Below are 24189 nucleotides of genomic sequence, written 5' to 3' on the forward strand. Positions count from 1 at the left end.
TTATCATCAAAATTTTACTAAGAATCTCCATTAAAAAAAAGAAGATAAAAACAAAGCTATTCTGGTTAAAGCACTAGAGCACCTGCAGAGGGTCCATGTTCTTTCCTTAGTTCCCGAGTTTCTTAGAGCTCAACAGAAAAGCAGCTGCAGAAATAGTGATCTCCAAACTTTTAAAAACTGTGTCCCTCAAATTACTTACATATTATTTAAGGAATATATTATTAGTAGAGCCATATGTACTTTATAAAACATTAATTTCATACTAAAACAGAAATTAAAAGGCTTATATAAAGCTTAAAAAGATAAGCCATATTTTTAAAATGTTTAAACTGTAATGGCTCCATATTATTATTACTAAGAATTTTAAGACCCAATATAGTTAGGGCATAGTATATCCATAACTGACGGGAGATACAAATCCATATTTAATGCCATCCTTTTAGCAATTCTGAATTTGGGGGGGAGGGACAACTTTTTATACTATCTATTTTAATCATTGTTTTGGCTTTGTCACTTGGCCAACAGACAGACTACACTAAGTGTAAATCAGTTTGACAACTATCTTGTTGACTTGCACTTTCGTTACTGTCTTCAACCCATTTTAAGGCACACGCACATTTTTGTTAGGGTTATGTTATTTTAGTTGGAAAATATCTGTAAATATTTATCTGCATATACAGTCTATAACAACTCATAATGGGTGGAGAACAGTCTTCATGGAAATGTTACTCTTCTCTCAGAAAAGTGAAAATTGCTCAATCATGTCTGACTCTGCGACCCCATTCTCCAGGCCAGAATACTGGAGACGGTAGCCTTTCTCTTCTCCAGGAGATCTTCTCAGCCCAGGGATCAAACCCAGGTCTCCTGCATTGCAGGCAGATTCTCTACCAGCTGAGCCACCAGGGAAGCCCAAAAATACTGGAGTGGGTAGCCTATCCCTTCTTCAGTGGATCTTCCTGACCCAGGAATTGAACCGAGGTCTCCTGCATTGCAGATGGATTCTTTAAAAGTTGAGCTACCAGGGAATCCCCTTCTCTCAGAATACCATGCTTATTTTTGATTCTTCACCATGTGACTTCATTAAATATTAGCAAAATTCAATTTTTGATGAACAGGTTTCTTCTCCAATGATTCATACTGTGCATTCCATTTTGGAGATCACTAGTATAGCAGAATGAATGAAATTCAAAACCCTTTCTTTATCCAGGTATTAAATGCCCCTTCTATTTTGGTTCCAATCTATCTTCCGAGAAAAGTCCAAGTAAGCAACAAAGTCTGAATTAAAATGATGCAGTATCTTTCTTCTTAACCATTTTCTTTTGTTCTTTCTTTCCCATCCTTAACAGTAAACTCTTTATCCATAAGCCAATCAAAATCCCAGAAACTAAATAGGATTTATATTTAGAATTGTTTTCAATGCAAAGGGGACTGACCTCAGGAGATGGTAAAAAATATAGATTCCCATGCTTCTCCCCTGGATACAGGTCTGGAGTAAGTCTAAGAATCCTTATTTTTAACAAGGATCTCAGGTAATTCTTTGGATAAGTCAAATTTGAGAACATGACCTAAGTACACCACCAGCTGGTTAACAGAGAAAAGGGAAATGCTGTCAGAGACACCTTTCATCTCTATGTTGTTGTTATTCAGTCAAATGATGACAAAATCCATCTTTCCTTTTCTCTCTCCTCCGTACCTTACTGTCTGGGTAAAAAAGTACCCGTTAAAAAGGACTGTTTAGAACTGCTTATTCCAAGGGTCACATTGCTGGGTAAGGGAACATATATAGAGAGCTGGCATAAGAATATTTATACCAGAATGCAGTGTCAAATGGCACAATTTCTTACATACCAAAAAGCCTAAATTGAGTCAAGCCCAATTTTTCATAGTAAATTGTTTTCCATCAGTGTACGCTGTGATCTTTCATTTTTTTCCTAATCAGTGTGTGGCACACGTATCTTTGGGATGTTATTAATGTCTCAGTTTAAACCAAGGAAAGCACAGTTTTCCTCTATTAACTAAAACAGTTAATCACCACTATATCCCTATGGAAGTCAGATTTAAAATGAGCTTTAAAATTTTATTTGGTCTGATTGTGTAAAAAGAAAGAAGAAGAAAAAATAAAGGTGATTATGTTCAAGCCCAGCATGGGAGTAAGACACGAGCTAGAGAAACCTGACAATTTAGCCTCCACTAACAGGTTTTCACAATGCAGTTTTATTATGAGAAATAGTTATTTTCAATTTTATATATTAAAAACACATTCTTGAGCCAAATACTGTTTAAACCAGAGGTTCTTAATCCAGAGTCTACAGACGCCTTAAAATTTTATCTAAAACCTGATTCATAACATCTTTTTTGGGGAAAGGGGCTCCAATTTTTATATATTCGCTAAGAAATCCATGACACATTTTTAAAGGGTCTAACAAACCAATGAATTATGTTTCAGTTCTCTTCCTTAGTACTGATCCACTTTATTAACATGAATAAAATCTACTCATAAAATATGTGAGATCCTACTGCTTGCCAGACTAACCCTATCTTTGCTCCCAATGACGTTGACAAAATCGATAGAGGAAGAGCTAAAGTTTTTCAAAAGGAATACTAATTTTTTATAAAATAGGAAAAGATTATTAGATTTACAGTATTCAATTTACAGGTTCAAAATCAATGTGATGCCTGAAATCAGTGAGATTAACCAGAAAATGCAGCATGGAACTCTCTGTTGTTGTTTAGTCGCTAATTCCTGTCCGACTCTTTTGTGACCCTGTGGACTGTAGCCTGGCTCCTCTGTGCAGGATTTCCAGGCAAAAATACTGAAGTGGGTTGCCATTTCCTTCTCCAGGGGATCTTCCTGACCCAGGGATTGAATCTGCATCCTTGCAATGGCTGGTGGATTCTTTATCACTGAGTTATCCAGGAAGCCCCGGCAGTTTATAGCAACAGCTGGCCTAAATGCTTTCTGAGATAGATTTTTAAATCTATGCATAGTATTACATACAGTATGGTATAACATATAGTCCAAGACAGACATGATGACACCACTTACAGTAGTAGTGTCTTATCGTCTCAAAATCTGATATATTTGGTGCAATGGGAGTAACTCTGAACTAGATGGAGGACCTGGTGGCACCACCCACAGTTTCACTGTCCACTATTTCCATGACTTTCAGCTGAATATTTTACTTCTTTGATTGTCTTTCCTTTCTGGAAAAGAGGAAAATGCTGCCTACATAAGGATTATTATAAGATGACCATGAATAGTTATCTTACTGTGCTTATGTGTCAGGTACCGTGCTAAAGCAATTTTCATATATTAATTCAAAACTATTACATGAGTCAGGTAGTATCTCCATTTAAAAAGGGAGGTTCAGAGAAAATTTGCTCAAAATCATAAAGATAGAAATAATGGAATTAAAAACTGTTAAAGAGTATCCATGAAACTCTAAAACCCATGTTCCTATCACTATGCCCCATAAGAAATGTGAACAAATTCTAAAAGATGGCAAAATACACTTGCTTCCCAAGCATCTCTCCTGCTGCATTGTAAGAAACAAGTGAAGTCAAAGTGTTAGTTGCTCAGTTGTGTCCGACTCTCTGCAACCCCAGGGACTCGGGCCTGCCAGGCTCCTCTGTCCACGAACTCTCCAGGGAAGAATACTGGAGTGGGTTGCCATTTCCTTCTCCAGAGGATCTACCCAAACCAGGGACTGAACCTGCATATCTGGCATTGCCAGCAGTTTCTTTGAGCCACTAGTGAAGGAAATAAATAAAAAGGACCCTAAATAAGAAAGACCTCTCCATATGATATCCAGATTCCTTCTTGGTTCCATTCCAGACCACTACCCAATCACTCTGCCTCATGTTTCGTACTTAATCATTCATGTCCTCTACTTATGCACTTAATTTACAGTTCAAAGTGCAGACTGGATTCTACTCATTACAAATTCATGCAGCTATTTTAATGCAACATTCAAAATTTTATAAACTTCTTTACCTCTCACATACTCATTAGTTCATTCCTCATAATGGTTCTTAGGCTAAACCTCAACATCCTCAATTTTATTGGATTATTCTGCCAATTCATAGATAGATACAGTAAGATTATTTTTATTTCTACCTTCATTTCAGTGGACATTCTTCTAACCAAAATGTGGAATATTCTCAGTCTTTCTCTTGAAAGGATATGAAACAGCATTTGCTGCCTGACTGGCCCTTCTTTCCTTACCAATTATATTTTCCCTTGGTTTGAAGACAACATATTTTCCTGATGCTCTATTCTTTCCAATTGCTTATTCCTTCTTCTTCACTGTATCTTCCTTATTCCTGACTACCAAACATCTAATCCTGCAGTATGCCCTGTCAATTCTATCTTCACATATATCTCAAATCTAACCACCCCTCCTCTTTCCATCTCTACTGCCATTACCCTAACTGGATTCAACATTCTCTCTAGCTTACTAGACTCTGCTGCACTCTCTCAACCAGTCTCTCATTTATTGCTTGTCTTCAATTCTACAGACTGATTTACTATTTTGGATCATGTCATTTCTATGCTGAAAACTCTTCAAGAGCCTTCAACTGCACTTTAAAAATCCAAATTACTGATAGTAACCAAACCACAAATAGCTCTCAAACAAGTATTACTGGATGAATGAGTAAATGTAGACAGTTTAACCAGACTCAGCCTTAAGCTCTGTTCTTTTCTCTATACCTTCTCTCTCAAAGGTAATCTCCTCTTGTCGCTAAAAATAACATTCAATGATTCTCAAATCAGAATCTCCTAAACTAAACTCTTACTCTAATTCTAGTCCCAGAATGTTCAATTTTCAGACCTATTCATTTTACTCATGTCAAAGACGAAATGAAAATAAGGCACAGAACAAAATGCAGTTTGCTACCACTTATGCCAATAAAAGGGAGAATTTTATGTAGTTGACTGCATGCGAATTTGTTACATACGCATAAAACCTCTAGCAGGGTATACAAGAAACTGGTAACACTGGTGGCCTCTAGTAAAGGAAACTGTATGGACAGAATCCAGAGTAAGAGAGACTTCAAAGATACTCTTGTGTTAAAAAACATGAATGTATTACCTATTCAAAATAAAAACATTAAAAAAAAAGCAGCACATAACCATATGATAAATGTAAACCTGCTTTCTTCTCAACTTCCCAGTTTCTGGAGAGAACCATCATTTTCATGGCCCCAAAATTCAACACTACTAGTAACCTTTGATTCCCTTAAAAATTTTTTTTGTGTGTGGTAAAAAGTTTTTAAATTAGATAATTACTTTATAATGTTGTGTTGATTTCTGCTGTACAAAAATGTGAATCAGTCAGTTCTTTCATATTTAATCATTACTCAAATTTTCCAGCACTTTCTTGAAAATATACTGAAGTTCTGTTTCTTCTTTTCCAATTCCACTTACTACACTTGAACAGACTTTCATTTTCTTGATCTTAATTACTGCAAAGGTGTTGCTACCTAAAGCTCTTCTGTTTCCCTTCTTACCCTCAATTCAATATTCTTAACATTGCCACACTGGGTTCCTAAACAGGGTATTACTTTCACGTTAGACTCAAGAAACTATACTGGCTCCCTTTTGTTTAGCAAACCAAGCTCTCAAATAAGAAACCTCTGCTGCAAAGAGGCTTAATAAATACCTTTTGTGTCAGGTGTACTATTTCCTTCCCTATCACAGATCATTCAGCAGACACCACCAAGAAGTGAAGATTTTCTCAATGATTCTGGCTCAAATCAGTCTCTCTTTCCTCTTATTTTCTACCGCTCAAGTCTCTGGAATAAAGTTACTTTACACAGTATTTTGTGTTGGTGCATACTTGCTGTACAACCTCAGTTAAAAAACTTAAACTTTCTGTGAAATGCTTTCATGGGCTCTCAAGGACGACTGGGTTAAAGCATTTTATTAGCTATTGTATTATTATTCTTTAATTGTTTCACTTGTTGTGTCTTGTCTCCCAATAACACCCAGGATGAAGACTTCTTTATACATCTCTCCCAAACCCGATTAACACAAAATTATGTTCAATATACAAAGTATACACCCTATAAGTCTGCTTCTGATTTAGTCAAGATCAACTGAAACTGATTCTAAATAACTTGTAATTTTGACACAGGTTATCAGGCACTGTATTTTGTGTCAGGCCGTATAATCATTGTCTTTTCCTTCTAATGTGTTTATTTAAACACTTTACAAGTTTATGTGCTACTTAAGGTTAAGTATATCTTCTTCCCATTAACTACTTCAATACTGCCCATAGTAAGCAAAGGAAGTGACATCAATCAGTGATTTCTTATTGAGTCATTTGACATTAAACTCATTCTAACTCATTTTGAGCCCATAATTCAGTACTTAGCTCATCTTAGAACTGTAATGTTAAAAGAATAATGGTAAATATTCCTCTCTATATTTAATCAATGTACTTTAATGTAGCAAAATATCCTGTAACTATGAATGTCTCATTAACTCACTGAAGGCATTTCTTTTTTAATTAAAAATCCACTAATGGAGGACTTCCCTGGTGGTCTCGTGGTTAAAATTCTACACTTCTAACACAGGGAGCATGGGTTTGATCCCTGGTCAGAGAACTAAGATCCCACATGCTACAAAGCATAGCCCAAAACATAAAAAAACCAAAAATTCCCACTAATGATCAATATATTTCATATAAATTTTGGAAATAAGGGGCTTCCCACGTGGCACTAGAGGTAAAGAACCCGCCTGCCAATGCAGGAGATATTAAGACACATGGGTTTGATCCTTGGGTCAGGAAGATTCCTTGGAGGAGGGCACAGCAACCCACTGCAGTATTCTTGCCTGGAGAATCCAATGGACAGAGAAGCCGGGCAGGCTACAGTCCACAGGGTTGCAAAGAGTCGGACACGACTGAAGTAACTAAGCAAGCACACAATTTTCTAGGCTAATTTATTGAATACTCAAATGATAACATTTAAAAAAAAGATAATTCTAATGAACATAGAAAAATATTAATGTGCTTGGAAATCCCAATTTGTGTAACTTGGTAAAAAGGCAAATGAAACAAGATCTGGTGAAACAAACAAACGTAACATAACCCTTATATAGTTCTTTGATTTCTATTAGAAAAGTATAATTTAAACAAATATAAAGATAATTAAACAACTGACCCCATCTACATAGGTTTTTCATTCTTATAAACAAAGCTTTTCCAGAGTATTCTTACTGCTGAAGAGCTCTTAAGTTTTATTAGTAAAAGTACTAAATTATTAGTACTTTAATGTTATTTAGTACAATTATTAAATTTTCAATGAGGGAAATATTTTTTTAAAAGTCCTAATGGTATATTATTTAAGTGTGATTAATTACAAAAACTACTCCCCTAATGGCATTAAAAAATTTTTTTTTAAGTAATGATCTCTCTCCTATATTATTTAAATTTTCTAGCAGGGTAACAGGACACACAAAATTATGTCCCAAAGTTTCTAAAAATATTCACAGAACCACTGTGTAATTCTGAACTAATGATGATGGATTATTTTATACACAAACCTCCACCATAAGGGGATCTTTCCAGTTAAAACAACTAAAGGATTTCATATACAATTTGAAAAGACTCCATAATATAACTAATTTGTAGGGAGTCGTACTTAAGAAAACAATTCCTGAGAATTTTATATTTATGCAGGTGGAAAACAAAATGATTACAAAATATTAGTCACGAAGCAAGCAAACAAACAAAAAAACAAACTCAAAGTGGCTATCTGGTATAAGTCAGTATAAAGACAGAGAATAACCATCTGACTAGCTGACTTAAAAGAAATATCTTCAGGGTTCAACACAGAATAAATGTTTGATTCTCTCTCAAAAAAACATAGTATTTTATAAGCAGAAAAAAACACTATTACTTGAATATTAAAAATTCAAAAATATTTCAAATTACTGATTATGAATGTATTGTATACACAAAATAATTGTTTTAACAGTAAGACTTTTACTAACAATGCACCGTGCAATAGACATATAATTTCATTTCTCCAACTGTAAAGTATTTGTTTCTGAGCATCAAAATTTTCACTGATCTTGAAGAGAGTAGGCACTGATGATATAAATGATCTTTTCCTTCAAATTATTTATTTTTTCCTTTAAAAACCTCTACCATATTCACTTTACACACTGCACACACACACAAAATACACTGGAAAATTATCTTTTCCTCCAAAAATCTCTGCCATATTCACTTTACACATCAAACACACTAAAAATTAGTAATAATCCAAATTTCTAACAACAGGTGTATATCATATATCATACAGTGTTTTTAAAAAAAGCCCAACTAGAACTGCATTGTTAACATGAACAAATCTTCAAAATAGTACTGAGTGAAAAATGAAAGCTGCAGAGTACATGTAAGAATAGGAGATCAATTGTGCAAAGTTTAAAACAAACAAAAGACTACATATTCTTTATGGATACATACATATGCAGAAAAGGTATAAAAGCATGTACAGAAATAATACACATCAATTTCAGAATAGTGGTTACCTATAGGGAGGATGGAGAATGGATAGAATGAAATGGGTACAAAGAGAGTTTTAATTCTATCCACAATGTTCAACACTACAAAAAGATTTGAAACAGATATGGTAAAATGTTAACATTGTTAAATTTGGAGGTGTTACACAGACGCTCATTATAATATTCTCTGTACTTTTCAATTTTGAAATTTTTCATAATAAAAAAGAAAACATTCACAGAATAAAGGAAAGGTTGAATCACTGCTGCCATTTCCAGATTAGATAATTAGGCACACTAATACACAACACAGATTTTCTTTTCCCAGATAAGACAATAAATATTAACAGAAAACATTACATAATAAGCAGTGTACACTTTCATAAAATATCAATTGGTTATTATATTAAAAATATACAATTAAAGAACAGGATGTTAAGTGCTTCTACTTCAAAGTTTTACCTCTGTATGAGTCAAAGAATCTACTTTCACACCACAAACAGGCTTTCCTTGCTTTAAAGAGTACTCCTATGAATTTTCTTTTATGCCATTTCCTTTAACTGTGATTGAGAATAAAAGGCTTAGTGTACAGTGTATAAAAGATACCTGACTAGCTGCAGTTAAGTAAGACTAATGAATACATTGTATTCTACTAAAAACTAACAGTGGCTCAATTCAAAGATAATAAATTACTGCCAGTACAAAAGCTTGCACTTTTCAGTTTGAAAACTTTTAATCTGCAAGGAAAATACATACAGTATGTAACTTTGTTTAGCAAATGTTTTTTTTCTTGTCAGGAAATCTTTCCCATTCTTTGTCTGATTAACACTTCCTTGATCACAGATGAAGTCTTTCAAATTAAAGATAAACAACTACTTGCCTGCTGTTTTTGATATGCAGTGTTTGGATTTATCTTTGATTCCAAGAGTAGTGATCCTGAAAGTTAAAAAAATAATATTTATAAGTTTCAACTTACAAAACCCTGAGTAAAACATCAGAATACACATTAAAAAAACAACTTTTTTCTTTCCCCGGCAAGACATCTGAAGTCATCAAATATACTCCAGTTTACATTTTTCTCTCAAGATCTGGACTTTGCATTAGAACATATCATTCTATCCCCATAATACTCTTCAGGGAAAAAAATCCATCTAAGACCAACATTCAGACCAAGAATATACAGAGACTAGATGACTTAAAGTTTTATTGAAAGGAAACTTTTTAAGGTCTAAATGACCACCTGAAACCAAATTCTTTTTAACAAAGTTATTTTTATTGCATTTCCAGTTTAACAAATAAAACAAATTACAAAGTACCACAACAGGGATCTAAATACTTTGCACACAAATTACAGAACTGCATTTATCCTTTTCTAAGAACAAAGGCCACCTCATGTAAAAATAAATGTCTATGATTACTTTAAAAAAAAGGTGCAAAAGTACAAGATGTGTCGAAAATAAACCGAAGACTATCATTCTGTTATCTGCACGTTATCAGCTGCTCAAATCCAGCGGTCAGATTACAGTGAGGAAGGTGTCTTCATTAAGGCTATACATTTTATCATTTAAAAATATTTCACATTAGACTCGTACAATAAATCAAGGAATACAAGTTTACAGTCTGGTCTGCTGTCCTAACTTGTTTAAGTTGTATTCACTTGTTCACAGCACCCTCTACAAAGATAGCCTGGAGGGATCCCAGTCTGAAGATGTATGTGCTTGTGAGTGCATGTATCGTGGCAACAATCTGCAATAACCCCAGGAAAAAGGCGTCTTTTGGTTTTTCCCAGCACCTGTCTACTGTGGCAACTGGAGCTTGTTAATAAAATCAATTTTTTAAAAAAGAGTAACGTTTCACTAAATTTTTTGTATCAGAGATATAATGTGTAAGAAAATAAAGGGAGACGGAAAGGGTCAGAACGAGAGCACTAAATTGTTTTTCATTACTTCCTCCCTTCCCTCCCACACTCTCCCCGCTTCTTTAAGAGGCCAGACTGCAGAGAAAGGGCTCAAGTGTTTTAATAAGGCTAGCAAGAGGAGGAGCAGAGACTCGGCGTACGACTGAGGGTCAATCCCGACAAAGTAGTTTGTTTTTACCTTACTGAAGTGAAGACACAAAACCAATGCGCTGTTCCCAGTGGCTGGCAGTAACAGTACTCGGCTCAGGGCCTAAACCCCAGGCTGTGCCCAAACCGGAGGCATTGTCCCCTATGCTACGGTTCCAATAACCTTACCGTCGGACTCTGCCCGAACCAGCAGCGACATTCCCTTGAGCTCCTCCACATAGGTAGAGGAGACGTGCCCGGTGCCTCGGTCGTCCCATTGCCGGTCTTCGTTCAGGGTATAGACCTTCACTCGCCGCCGCGTATCCGACATGGTGACTGCTGTCCCCACTGTTCCAGCCGCCGCCTCCTTGCTCACCTCCTTTACGCCCCTCACTCTTGAGAGACGGTAGCGGCGGTGGCGGCAGCGGCGGCGGCGGCTCCGGAGAGGCCCGAGTTCACCATGGCTCCCAGGTTCAGCCGCGGGAAAGGGCAACAGGAGCCACTGAGACCTTGCCGCCCAGATTCCCAGTTACGTCTCACTTCACCCCCGAACGCACCCACCCTCCCCACCCTTTACCCCCCAGAGCTCGCTCGCTCTCCCGCCGCCGCCGCGCCGCCGCCGCGGTAACTACTAAAGACCCGCCATCTTGTAACCCGATTCTCTCTGCCTTTCTCTTCCTCCTCCAGCAGGTTCGCACGGGCTGTCCTAGCAGGGGCTACGGCGGCCGACGAGTCCAACGTGTGACGCCTCCGTTTCTGCACGCGCTACCCAGCTCGGCCGAGCTCAGTATTCTCGCGAGGAGGGCTAGTGGAGTGAGGTGGGTGGGTCTCAGTGCGACTTCCTCCTCTCTCGGCCCCGCCTGCAGGCGGGGGCTCTCGCCAGGTGGGCGGTTCTCGCGAGCTCCGGGTCTTCGCTGGTGCCGCGAGACTCTTCTCTGCACTGGCGGCGAGAGCGGAGTTGTGGTTTCGGCTTCGTGCGGTTTGTTGGGGCTGCGCCCGGCGTGTGAGGAGCCGTGGACTCCAGCTCTGTGGAAAAAACGAAGCAAGTCTGGGAGGTACGCATCCTTGGACGGGACTCACCCTGAGCAGAAGGGAAGGAAATGTGCTCGCACTCCATAATGGAAGCTCGTCCTTTCAGCCTGTGAGAGAAAAATAGTTTAAACCTCTTTCTGTGAAGACGTTAGCCCTTTACTGCGACTCGAAACCCACTAAAACTCGCTAAGGAGTCTGCTACAGTTAAGCATCTCCTCAGGATGTTCTGTGGATAGCCAGGAGATTATAACATCGTACAAAAGTGCATTGGCAGTTTATTTCTCGTTCAGGCGTTATTTCTTGTCAGGCTTTTGGTGGCTGGCATACTTTCCGCCTTTTGAAAACAGTGTCCTTCCTGCGTTGGTAACCTCGGAACGTAAGTCTTCAGATAAGTTTAGGCAAGTGGCGGGGAACTACCTTCCTAACACATCTAAGAGCACTGTTTCCATATCTTTGAGTGTCTCCTGCTGGCATTTCTAGCGTTCTCTCTCGGGAGGTCTTCCGCACTGAATAAGCGAGGGAGCAGTCCTCTGGACGTTTACGTCGGTTGTCACACATCACATTAATTGTCAGACACTGCGCGGTATTGTCTGTCAGTCGCTGTTCGTTCTTGGTAGATTCTTTTTGTTCGTTTTTAAGACAGTTTCAGTTTGTTCTACCGCCAGCTCTTGACAACCCTTTAGTCTGAAGGGTGAAAAGCGAGATCGACAGGTTTTACCCTGCGGCGCATCTTGGGAGTTGTAGTCATTCCTTACCAATGGTGTTGTCAAAGCGTGCTTCTCTTTTGACCAAATCTTGTGCGTAAACCTAGCATACGAACTGACACGTGACATGCTTACACAGAGTAGGCTCCTGATGAAAAATAAATTCTCATTTCAAAATCTGGCTACATAGGGTTTTCTTTTAATCTAAAGAGAACCTAAGAAAATACACTTGAATTTAAGTAGTTATATATGTTGGGGATTTCCTAGGTGGTGCAGGAGGTCGCAAAGAGTCGGACACGACTGAGCGACTGAACTGAACTGCAGGGGTAAAGAATTGCAGGAGACGAGAAGCAGGTTCGATTCCTGGGTGGGGAAGATCCTGTGGAGAAGGAAATGGCAACCCACTCTAGTATTCTTGCCCGGGAAAACCCCAGGAACAGAGAAGCCTGGTCGGCTACAGTCCATGGGGTCACAGAAGAGTCTGAAATGACTTAGTGACTGAGCACAGATGCGTGCAATATATGTAGCAAAAGAGCACATTAATTGCTGTGACTAATGTGCACAAAATGCATTTTGAACCCAGAGAAAATAACATCTCTATCTCAGGTCAGAGAAGGCTTCACACTGGTAACTTTGGGACCTGATGTTAGAGGATCCCTGAGTGGAAGTTTGGCTTGAAAGGTGTTTAAGGCTGTGGGGACCAGGTGAACAAAGTCATAATGTGTTACTGTCTAAAGGAATTTATGAGCAAGTTATGTATTAATATTGAAAATGAAAATTATGTAGAAGTCACTTTGACACCATACGTTAAAAGCTTAATATCCTATGCTGCTACTGCTGCTAAGTTGCTTCAGTCATGTCCGACTCTGTGTGACCCCACAGACGGCAGCCCACCATCCCTGGGATTCTCCAGACAAGAACACTGGAGTGGGTTGCCATTTCCTTCTCCAATGCATGAAAGTGAAAAGTGAAAGTGAAGTCGCTCAGTAAGTGTCCCACTCTTAATTGAAACCACAGGAGTCATTTCCTGTACTTATTCAGTCATTCAACACTCATTGACTATATTACGTGCTAGACACTGTTCTATTCAGTGGATAAATAGGAAAAAATTCCTGTTTTCATGGCGCTTCCATTCTAGTGTTGTTTAGTCCGTCAGTTGTGTTCAACTCTTTGCAACTCCATCAACTGTAGCCCTCCAGGTTCCTCTGACCATGGGACTTCCCAGGCAAGAATACTGGAGTAGGATGCCATTTCCTTCACCAGGAGATCTTACGGAACCAGGGATCAAACCCGTGACTCCTGCATTTCAGGTGGATTCTTCACCACTGAGCTACAAGGGAAGCCCACATTCTAGTGTAGGAAGACAATAAACAAATGTATGCTAGATACTGCTAAATGTTATGACCAAAGGAAAAAAAAAATAGATTAGCAGACGGAAAGTGAGTTTGGGAAGGGTAATAATGTTCACTGAGGGAGGCTTCTGAGGGGAGGCAGTGTGCTATGCATTCCCCTGGGGGCAGAGAGAGCCAGAAAACAGCAACTGCATGTACAAAGCCTTGAGGCTGTAGCATGCTGAGTGAGAGGGCTAGCAACGAAACCAGTGTGATTGGAGTGGAGTGAGAAAGGGGGAAGATGGTGGGAAGTAAATTTGGGAGTGGGAGAGAGGCCGTTTTGGGGCCTCGGATTTACTTTGAATGAGTTGCAAATTCACTGGGGAGTTTTGAACTAAGGAATGAAATGACCTCAGCAGTGTTTCAAAGCATCGCTTCCATCTTCCCTATAGTATCCCTTTTCTGCTATACTCCCCAAGATCTGAAATTAGGGAACAGAGTTAAACCCTTGGGACTAATCTCTGACCCTTGCTGGATCCTCTGGCCCAGGTTCTGTTTCTTGTTCTAGGTCACAGGGGTTCTCTCTCTCTCCTGCAACGGGCTGACCTCTAACGTTGGTAAGATCCAGGACAGGCATACAAATGGAAGAACATATACTGTGTGTCTGAAGATTTTAATTTTTTAAATCAGTCTATTAAATGAAAATATATTTTCTTTTCCTACCTTTGGCATACCTTGAGAAATACATATTCATATGGTCTGGAAGCTAGATTCAAATCTAGAATTCTTGAACTCTTCAGAGTTCCACCTTCTCCCTTTGGCCCTTGAAGTCCTTAGCCTGCCTTCTCTCTCACACTTCAGCTCTGTCCTGCACTTTGACAGCTCTCATGTACACAAATAGGATACCCTAACCTTTTGTCCAAATTCTATGTTTGCACTCCCTGAATGTAGTCACCCTTGGGTGTTCCTCAGGAGGACAGAATTTGGGAAGAGGACTGTGCAGACCCTGGGAGCAGGCTTGGCCTTTGGGACAAGGAATTCCAGGGTGGCCAGAGCATGATCTGGAAGGGAAAGAGTGGATTCTAGCTGGACACATTCCATTGGTGTCACTGACTTCTCTTCCCATGGAGACAAGCACAGACAGAGGGCCAGAGCAAGATTCTCTAAAATACACTGAGGGCAGTAATGCACTGCAACACTGTGTTTTTCCCAGCAAAAAGTTTTTTCAGGAAGGTTCAACCCCAAAGGCTAAGATAGATAGGTATCTTTATCTATATATGTAACATTTACTTCTACCACTTTTTAAAACACAAATAATGGAATATCATACGTACTGGTGTTCTAGTGTACCTTGGTTTGTTTAAACCTTCTATATATACGTATGTCATTTCCAGTACTTCGTAATTTCAAACAATAAATGGTTGTACAGAAGTAGTTTTATGTGTGTCAATACATGTGTGGGTTAAATTCCTAGAGCAGGACTTAACAACTTTGGCACCACTGAAATTTTGGGCTGGATGATTCTATGTTGTGAGAGGCTGTCCTGTGCATCACAGGATGTTTAGCAGCATTCTTTGCTTCTACCCACCAGATGCTAGTAGTATTGTACCTCATCCTCCTGTTGTGATCATCGGAAGTCTCTCTCATCCTTGCCAAATGTCTCTTGAGAGTACATTACACTTTTTAATTCTTAAGGATTAAAAATAGTTCTCTCTACAGAGTAAACTGAGTTCTCAATCTTATTGCCTCATGTCCTTGAAATGTGAGGCTTTCTGTTTTCACCCTTCCTGTTTGATAATTTTATGCTGCTGCTGCTGCTAAGTCACTTCAGTCGTGTCCAACTCTCTGCGACCCCATAGACGGCAGCTCACCAGGCTCTGCCGTCCCTGGGATTCTCCAGGCAAGAACACTGGAGTGGGTTGCCATTTCCTTCTCCAATGCATGAAAGTGAAAAGTGAAAGTCATGTCCTTGAAATGTGAGGCTTTCTGTTTTCACCCTTCCTAATTATTTGATATTTCTATGCTGCTGCTAAGTCGCTTCAGTTGTGTCTGACCCTTTGCGACCCCATGGACTGCAGCCTACAAGGCTCCTCCGTCCATGGGATTTCCAGGCAAGAGTACTGGAGTGGGTTGCCATTGCCTTCTTCAGATATTTTTATGAAAAAACTTTTATGAGAGGTTTTTTGCTGTATAATTAGTTTTTCCTTGAGGTGACTAATCTTTAAGGCCATCACCATTTAAAAAGTCATCAAAACTGATAACCTGTATCTTAACTGATATTCCTATTTCTTTGCCTCTTTTCAGCCAAACTCTTCAAGGGTTGAAGTTGTTTTATACTCATTTCATATTTCCTCACCCCACCATTCACTCCTTAATTGAACCCATCTATTCTGATTTCTGGGCTTCACCAGTGGCTCAGCAGTAGAGAATCTGCCTGCAATGTAGGAGACTTGGATTTGATCCCTGGGTTGGGAAGATTCCCTGGAGGAGGGCACAGTAATCTACTCCAATATTTTTGCCTGAAAAATCCCACAGACAGAGGAGCCTGGTGGGCTACATCCATAGGGTCACAAAAAGTCCGACACAACTGAAACGACTGAGCATGCACGCGTGCACACACACACGCATATTCTGGTTTCCATCACTCAGCCCTTACCAAAAAGCTCTTGTTAAACTCAACTAAAGACCTCTATGTAGATAATGCCCACAAACATCTTTCAACCTCTTTTACTTGATCTAAGTTAAAATTGACATTTTTGTCTGAACTTCCTTCTTTCCAATCATCTCATGATTCCTGCTTTATCCTTCAGATGTCACTACAATTATTTATGTAGAGGAGCCTTCCTTGACTTCCTTCCATATCCCCTTGGAATGTACCAAAAAACCTAATTCACTTTAGTTTAAATGATAAGAGAACTCATTGGCTCATGTGAACACAAAGTCTGAAGATAAGATGAACCTCAGTGTTTATTTGATTATCAATGAGAATTTTATTTCCTTCCTCGATTCTACTTTCTGCTCTGCCTCATCTATCCTCAGGCTGAATCCTTACTTTTATTTGTATGGGTTTTGATTAATAATTTGTCTCCACATGTAGATAAAAAATTTTCATGAGTCTGAGGAGCTATGTTTTTCTCACCATTTCATCTCCGGTAGCTAGGATCTCATTCTTCTGAGATGGTCGTGGCAGTTCTACAAGAGCATGCATGTATGGGTGTGTGTGTGTAGGGTGATGGTAGTCCTTTGGTTATGTGAAATTGGGAAGGGAGTCAGGCATGTAAGTCTCTGTATAGACTTCTAACCCACCCTCAAATTGTCAGCCCTGATCCTTTTTTTGGTGAAGATGATTTGTGCTGTTTTGCCTCATCACCTCTGTGGGTCTGATTGTGCCTTTCTCGGTTCTGCTGAATTTACCACTGCTTTTCTATTTGCTTGTCATGCAACCAACATTTGTTAAAATCTCATCTCTGCTATTGTCTTTTGTTTGCTCTTTGGACTCTACTTTTAAAAAAATTAATTAACTGTGTTATTCATTTTCCATGTTTCACCAAGGTATTCTGTCATGTTTTTATGGTTTTTTTAATGTTTTCTAATTCACTTGAAACCTTTTGTATATGTGAAATAGGATGTCAGTTTAAAATTTTCCTTTCAAATGGGAGAGTCAACTGTCAACATCATTTACAGATGAAGTTATTTGAAATGCTACTTATATTCTTTATTAAAGTCACAGACATATATCTAGATTTGAGTCTGAATTCACTCTATCCATTGTTTTATTTGGCCAACTCTAGTGTGACAGTTAATTGCTGTAGCTTTAGTTGTTTTGATTTTTGATTGGTGTGGTGGCCATATACATGCACCATTCTGATTTCCTTAAAGATACTGTACTCTGGAGAACAGTTATTTGACAGCAAGTCACCCCTTTGGGTTACTTGTCCTTTCTTGTCCACAGAACTCCTCTAATGGACAACTTTGGCTTGGGGAACTTATCAGCCAGGATGAGACTTTCTTGGAATTAGACTAGTCTGAAGTTCCACTCTGTATTTTCTTCCCTTCCTCCTTTTACAGGGGTCAGACTTGGCACCATAGTTTGTAGGCTCTCCCTGTCAATCCTGAGCCCACCTGTTTTATCCTTCACAGACATTTCTCCCGATCACTATCTTGCATGTGATGCCCTTCTTGGCATCTGCTTTTCTGAGGATCAGGACTGACAATAGGTGATACAGGGAGTGGTGTCAGAGGTCAGACAGTAAGATGTGGTTTGGGAAATGTTTACTCAGTCCCTGGAACAACGTGGCCACCTGACTATTGATTTCACCAGTAGTGACCTAGTAAAACATCCTAGAAGGGGTGGATGCTGTCACCTAGACAACAATTCAGGATTTGAAAGATATGGGGGAAACAATGCTTATGAGAGCAGAGCTGGCCAATTAAGTTATACTACTTCCTTGAAGAGGGATAATGAGTTGAGGGCACTTAATGCTTAATGCACAGTTAAAAACTAAGTTTGGAAAAACAAAAACTTAAGTGTGAGCCAGAGGGGGCTCTTTGGGCTTCATAAAGAGGCCCTTATTTCCTACAGTGAAAAAACTGACATGGGATTAGACAGTTACAAGAGCTCTGAAGATACTTGGATCTTCAGCCTAGGGAGGTTTACTATACAGCTAGGGCCCTGCTTGAGAAAGCCTAAAGCTTTGAAACATGGGGTGGGTGCCCCTGAGGATTTTGGCTTTGCAAACATCCCTGGATCCTTGGGGATTGCAGAAGTGGCTTATAACTCCTAGAAAGAGATAACACTTGCCCCATTGTAGAAAGTTCTCTTCCATATGCTTCCATTTCTTCTGGCTGAGAGGCCATGGTAACTAGGGTTAAATCTAGTTGTAATATGTCTGGGGACTGCTTTGCCTGATAAGGGAGGAGATTACACACCAAAGGAACTGAAAAAATAAACTAGCATGTACTAGCAGGAACCAGAGTACACTTGGGCTTGAATTTTGAGGGTTCTTGATCAAGAGGACTGGAGGCTAAGACTGGATAATTAAGATTTCATTGACTTTGGGACAGAAGATTTAATTCTTATCAGTACCCCAGAGGATGGGGCAAACTCACTGCCGGTGTAGCTCTTTGAAACCTGGAAAAAGTGAGATAAGTGGAAATGAGCTTATACCATAACAGCAGCTGACTGCTATTTATTTTGGCAGATACACGTGGCCTGTTTTAAAACAATTTAAAGTGTGTTTTAGATAATCATCTGCAAATGTTTTTTCTTTTCCACCTGTTTTTAATCTCATCACACTGGTTAGGACCTCAGAACACTGATGGTGTATTATGTTCATCATTCAACACTGATGAATGAAATAGTGGTGATTCTGGTTTTGTTCCTGACTTTAATGGCAACATCTTCAGTATTATATACATGTTCTTCATTGCTGATAGATGCCACTTACCAAGTTGAGGACAAATACTAATATTCAGAATTCTCTAGGAAATGTACATTGAATCCTATAAATTGCCTCTCTTGCATCTGGTTATCATATAGTTTTTCTCTATAATTCATTATAGAGATTATATGCCTACCCATCCTTGCATTCCTGTAGACTATTTGGTCCTAATAGCTATTGCCAATATTTTATTAAAATAATTTATCTGTTTTCACAAATGATAATGGCCTACACATTTTAGTGTTTTTAAAAATATCATCTCTTCTGAGTCCTTGGCAACTGCATTAAATTTTATGGCCACAATATCAAAACTATAGCCGGCTATGCAATTTTGGTTTTCATGAAACAATGGGTATTCTTTAGTGTTTCTCAGTATATGCAGAATAAAGTTCAGAGTCCTAAGTCTAATATCCTAAACCCCTCTACAATCTGGCCTCTACTTACTGCCTTCTTCATCCACTGCTAAAACTGTTCCATTCCACAGGCAGCCTTTCCCTTTGTAATCATTCTTAAAAGCCCAACTCAAATATCACCTTTCCCTAATGATGTCCTATTCAAATTCTACTTCTTAGAAACTTTCACTTTTTCTTCCAATTAGAATTAACCTATTCTTTCCCCTATCTTTTTATGACTTTAAAAAACCTTTACTAGACTGCTTATCAATCAGCTTTTCATAAACTACTGACTCTCTATGTAAATCTCAGAAGGAAACAAACTATTCCATAACTTAGTACTGTGCTCATAATAGGTAGTTTTAATTACCTTTAATTTTGTAAATTTCAGAGTTACTTTGAAACCTGTTGCAGTGATTTGAGATATGCTTGAGATGGTAAAACTAAGATTGTTTTAAAATACTATCTCTGCAAAAGTCATTTATGCCTCAGTTGCTTTTTCAGATATTCAGGTGAATATCCAACCAATATGTTGGTTGGTGATTTCATGCTCATATTTAATAAATCAAACACTTTTTTCTTTAAAACTATTTACCCCTCCAGGTTTACTATTCATGTCATAGATCTGCCTGTCTTCACAACCCTCAGGCTGAAATCTGCCTTTTCTTCTCTCACCTGCATCCTCTACTATCTGAGTTAATCTAAGTCTATCCATTTTCTTTTTATGTTTGTTCTGCAATATCTTGGGTATAGGCTCAGTCCATTTTTTCTGTACATTCTCCTCGCCCAGGAATGAGCCCTTAAGAATTCCTCCTTGCACCAGGTTTAGGGTTATCAGATTTAGCAAACAAAAATACATGAAACCCAGTTAAATGTGAATTTCAAATAAATGAGGAATAACTTTTTAAAAATATAAGTATATCCCAAATATTATAGAGGCCATACTATACTGAACATTTGTTTACCTGTAATTTCAATTTCACTTGGCATTCTGTTATTTTATCTGGCAATCCTGATCAGGTTTGACACCTTTCTCAAGTTAAGCCTGTCCTTTTCTCCTCAAGAAGTTGAACTCAGAGACAAGTAACTTCCTGTGGACAGCCATCTTTTGCCCCATGCTATGAAAATATATTGACTTAGAAGAAAAAAGCTGTTATATGGAAAGAAGCTCAAATGAGAGGTCATGAGACTCCATAGGTAGGGAGAACTGTCTTAGTTCCTAATAATTACCTGACAGTCCTAGTTCCATTCCACCATAGGGATTGTGACTAATTTTCTGTAAAATAAATTCAGGGTCCTATGATAAAATTCCCTCTTAGCTTTAGCTTAATTTAGATTGGTTTCTGACCCTTGATACCAAGATACATTCTCTTTTCCATTTTCGCTGCCTACCACCCTAGTCTGTCATGAGCCTGGAATTTTGTAAAAGCCACTTAAACTTACACGACCTTCATATCTTTCCTCTTCTTACAAGTAAGCAAACATTATTCTTTCCAGATTAAATGCTTTGAAAATTATCACCTTGCATTGATTATATCTCCTCTTATTTTATATTCTTTTATAAAATTTGTTTTCTAATTTTGGTGAACAACAGGCATACTACTAAGGAGTAAAAGGACTATGTAAAATTGGTTCCTAGAATAGAAAGGCTGCTGTATATTCTACACATACCATACTAATAAAGTTTTAGTCCCTTTATTCGGAATCTTCTTTCCAAAATTGCTGTATATCTTCCTCCACTTCATTTAGGTCTCTGCTCAAAAGTTACCTATTCAGAGATGCTATTCTGGATCATTTTATCTACAATAGTACCTTTTTTTTTTAATTAAAAAAAAAATCACTCTATCTCCTTACCCAGTTTTTCTTTAAAGAACCTACCACTATCTGACTTATTTAGTTATTGTTTCCATCCACTAGAATGTGAGCATTGGAACTTTGTTTTGTTTACTGATATACCTCCTGTACACATTCTAGAACTTGGCACATAGTAAGTATTGAATAAATGAATGCTATGCTTGGCTGAACTGAAGTAAGAAAGATAATGATGTTAGATCCAGAAATTCAAGATATGAGAAGAAAAAAAATTTGTATTTAAAAAAATCTGTGATTTATGGGCAGGGAAGTGTTAGTAACAAAGATTATAAAGGAACAAGTCTTGTGAGTACCTATACTGCATTACTACCAAAGATAGGGAGTCAGTTTGAGTTATTATAAATTAGAGATCTTAGCATATAATAGCCCTCACAGAAAAATTTTATTGGAAGCAGGGAAAACTACCAAGATATGAATGAAGACAAAAAATAAAAAAAAGTTCAGACATAAAGTATATGACCTTGGTTTAAGTGGAAATGGAACCCTTTAGTGGTTTGTAGTTAGTGACCTATATTTTCAGTTTGTGGCACTGATGCTGCTACAGCTAAGTCGCTTTAGTCGTGTCTGACTCTGTGGGACCCCATAGACGGCAACCCACCAGGCTCCTCCGTCCCTGGGATTCTCCAGGCAAGAATACTGGAGTGGGTTGCCATTTTCTTCTCCAAGGCATGCATGCTAAGTGGCTTCCGTTGTGTCTGACTCTGTGCGACCCTATGGACAGCAGCCCACCAGGCTCCTCTGTCCACAGGATTCTCTAGGCAAGAATACTGGAGTGGGTTGCCATTTCCTTCTCCATTGGTCTCTAGAGGTTAAGAACTAGTTTTATTTTTCCAAATTATTAGCAATTGGGAGTCTTACATGTATAAATGATTTAATAATATGTATTGATTTATAATGTAAATAATAATACAAGTAACTCGGAATTTAAAAAATGGAACACCTAAAGTAAGCATTTTCATACAAATCATTAGACTATATTTATATTATATATACATCTACACGTTAGACGATGCTACTGAAATTTTGCTCTATAGAATATCACTCTAGAATTCTTAAAAAAAAATCACCGGGAAGAATTAGATGATGACTGTGAAACAGATTCTCCCATTACAATACTACTTCTGTCATTTAAAGTTTTGACAACAGTTGTAGCTGGAGACTGGAGCACTTTACGAGAAAGCCTCATTCTTCCATCAGCTGGATCACGTCCAAAGTATTTCACCTGTGTTAAAGAAACAAGTATACTTTAAATATACTGGTGTGCTTCAGTCCATGGGGTTGCAAAGAGTTGGACATGACTGAGTGACTGAACAACAACATACTTTAAAAGTTATAGCACACTGACTGATACCCAATTAAAAGATACTTGGTCTAAAAAGGCAATGATTAAGGTTTTTACTTGTTCACTGAAAGCATACCTCAGTGCTAATTGGAGGTATATGCTAATAAATACTTGGTTAAGGAGTGATTTTAATCTTCTTTTAGACTTATCTGTGCCTTTTTGTTTGTCCCTATTATGGAAGAACAGTAAAAACTATGGTGAATGAATCTAGACAAGAGCTTCTTGACCCTAACTGTGCTACACTCTATATAGGATTATGCTTGGGTCACTCAGACTAACACTCAAAGGACCATCTATCATGTTGAAGGTTATTTGGCTTGACCTTAGACACTGAAAGTCAGAGGGGGATGTACTAACTTTTAAGTCCCTTCTGATGTAAAAAAAAAAAAAAAGTCTTATACAGAGAGATTATGTCGTAGTTCTTACCTTTCCCTGGAGGCTTTGTGAATAATGGAGTGACAGATTGGGAATAAACTTATGTCTTAGTTTTTACTCAGGTCATAGGTATTAGGTACTACTGGAACAGAATGTAGTGTAGCCAAAAAAAACAAAAGCAAAACACCAGACTGGCAACCACTTCTTTCATCTATTCATAAGGACTATTACAAAGGTCAATTTGTTTATCAGAATTCCAGAACTGACATCATGGATTTCATCAAACTCAAAAACTTTCAGCCTCAACCAGTATATACCAAAGCAGTTCAAGTCTTAACTCTCAAAGTTACCTATCATGTTCCTCATGTCCTATCTCTGAATCACTGATTATACATATCCATTGCTGAGTCGCTCATGTATTTTTAAAAGCTTTAAAGGGGGTCTGTTGTCCTAACTAACCTGTAAGCTCTTTGAGGGTAAGAACTGTATCTAAATCCCTAATGAGTCTGTTTTAAGGAAGAAGTTAAAAAAGAAGACAGCATATAAATAATAAAGTTAAAAAAGAAGACAGCATATAAATAATATAAACCACAAATGTAGATTTGAGTCTTGCAGCTTATTTGATTAAACAAATAATTGAAACTTAAAGTATAATTTACAACTTTAAGGCTAAAAGGATGAATACAAGTACCTGAATTTCTTGGCCAACTTCTAATCCTAAAGCACTGGGATGTTTAATCTGAAAGACAACATGTTAATCTATTAGTTGTCATGCATAACTACCTACTATCCATGGTAGTACACATTTTTTTCAAAGTGGAAAACAGCTTTATTGGTTTAATCTATGAATCTAGAGAAAGGTATATGAGTATTTGGTCTATTACTTTTTCAACTTTTCTGTAGGTTTAAAAATTTTCAAAATGCTGAGAAAAAATAAATAGCAGTCTTATAATGATTATATATTCATGTCCTCATGTTCTCAGAACAATGTCCTACATGTGATGGGACTTGTACCAAAGGTACCTGTACCTTTACTAGACACTCTCCAAAAAGTTTGCCCCAATTCACATTTCTGTATGTCCATTTTTATCTCTACACTCTGATGCACACTGGGAATTTTCAACTATCTGAAAAGCTGAAAAAT

The 24189-nt window shown here is 38.1% G+C and overlaps 2 protein-coding genes and 1 long non-coding RNA gene across 3 annotated transcripts in view; 1 reads left to right on the forward strand and 2 right to left on the reverse strand.

Moving 5' to 3' along the window:
- PPP4R3B (protein phosphatase 4 regulatory subunit 3B) overlaps nt 1–11044 on the reverse strand; it is a 52978-nt gene extending 41934 nt beyond the window's left edge. Inside the window, exons 1-2 of the mRNA XM_052647698.1 lie at nt 10746–11044; nt 9393–9448 (exon numbers count right to left, since the gene is read on the reverse strand). Of these exons, the coding sequence (XP_052503658.1) occupies nt 9393–9448; nt 10746–10887 (198 nt within the window). The 5' untranslated portion in view covers nt 10888–11044. The remainder of the gene's footprint in view (nt 1–9392; nt 9449–10745) is intronic.
- Nucleotides 11045–11489: 445 nt separating this feature from the next.
- Nucleotides 11490–24189, forward strand: part of LOC128056024 (uncharacterized) — a 35235-nt gene continuing 22535 nt past the window's right edge. The window contains exon 1 of the long non-coding RNA XR_008200140.1: nt 11490–11611. This is a non-coding gene — a long non-coding RNA (uncharacterized LOC128056024). The remainder of the gene's footprint in view (nt 11612–24189) is intronic.
- PNPT1 (polyribonucleotide nucleotidyltransferase 1) overlaps nt 21805–24189 on the reverse strand; it is a 40986-nt gene continuing 38601 nt past the window's right edge. Inside the window, exons 27-28 of the mRNA XM_052648669.1 lie at nt 23737–23784; nt 21805–22550 (exon numbers count right to left, since the gene is read on the reverse strand). Coding sequence (XP_052504629.1) covers nt 22392–22550; nt 23737–23784 — 207 coding nt within the window. The 3' untranslated portion in view covers nt 21805–22391. The remainder of the gene's footprint in view (nt 22551–23736; nt 23785–24189) is intronic.

Source organism: Budorcas taxicolor, chromosome 11 (genome assembly GCF_023091745.1).
Source record: "Budorcas taxicolor isolate Tak-1 chromosome 11, Takin1.1, whole genome shotgun sequence".
In the NCBI taxonomy this organism is placed as follows: Eukaryota; Metazoa; Chordata; class Mammalia; order Artiodactyla; family Bovidae; genus Budorcas; species Budorcas taxicolor.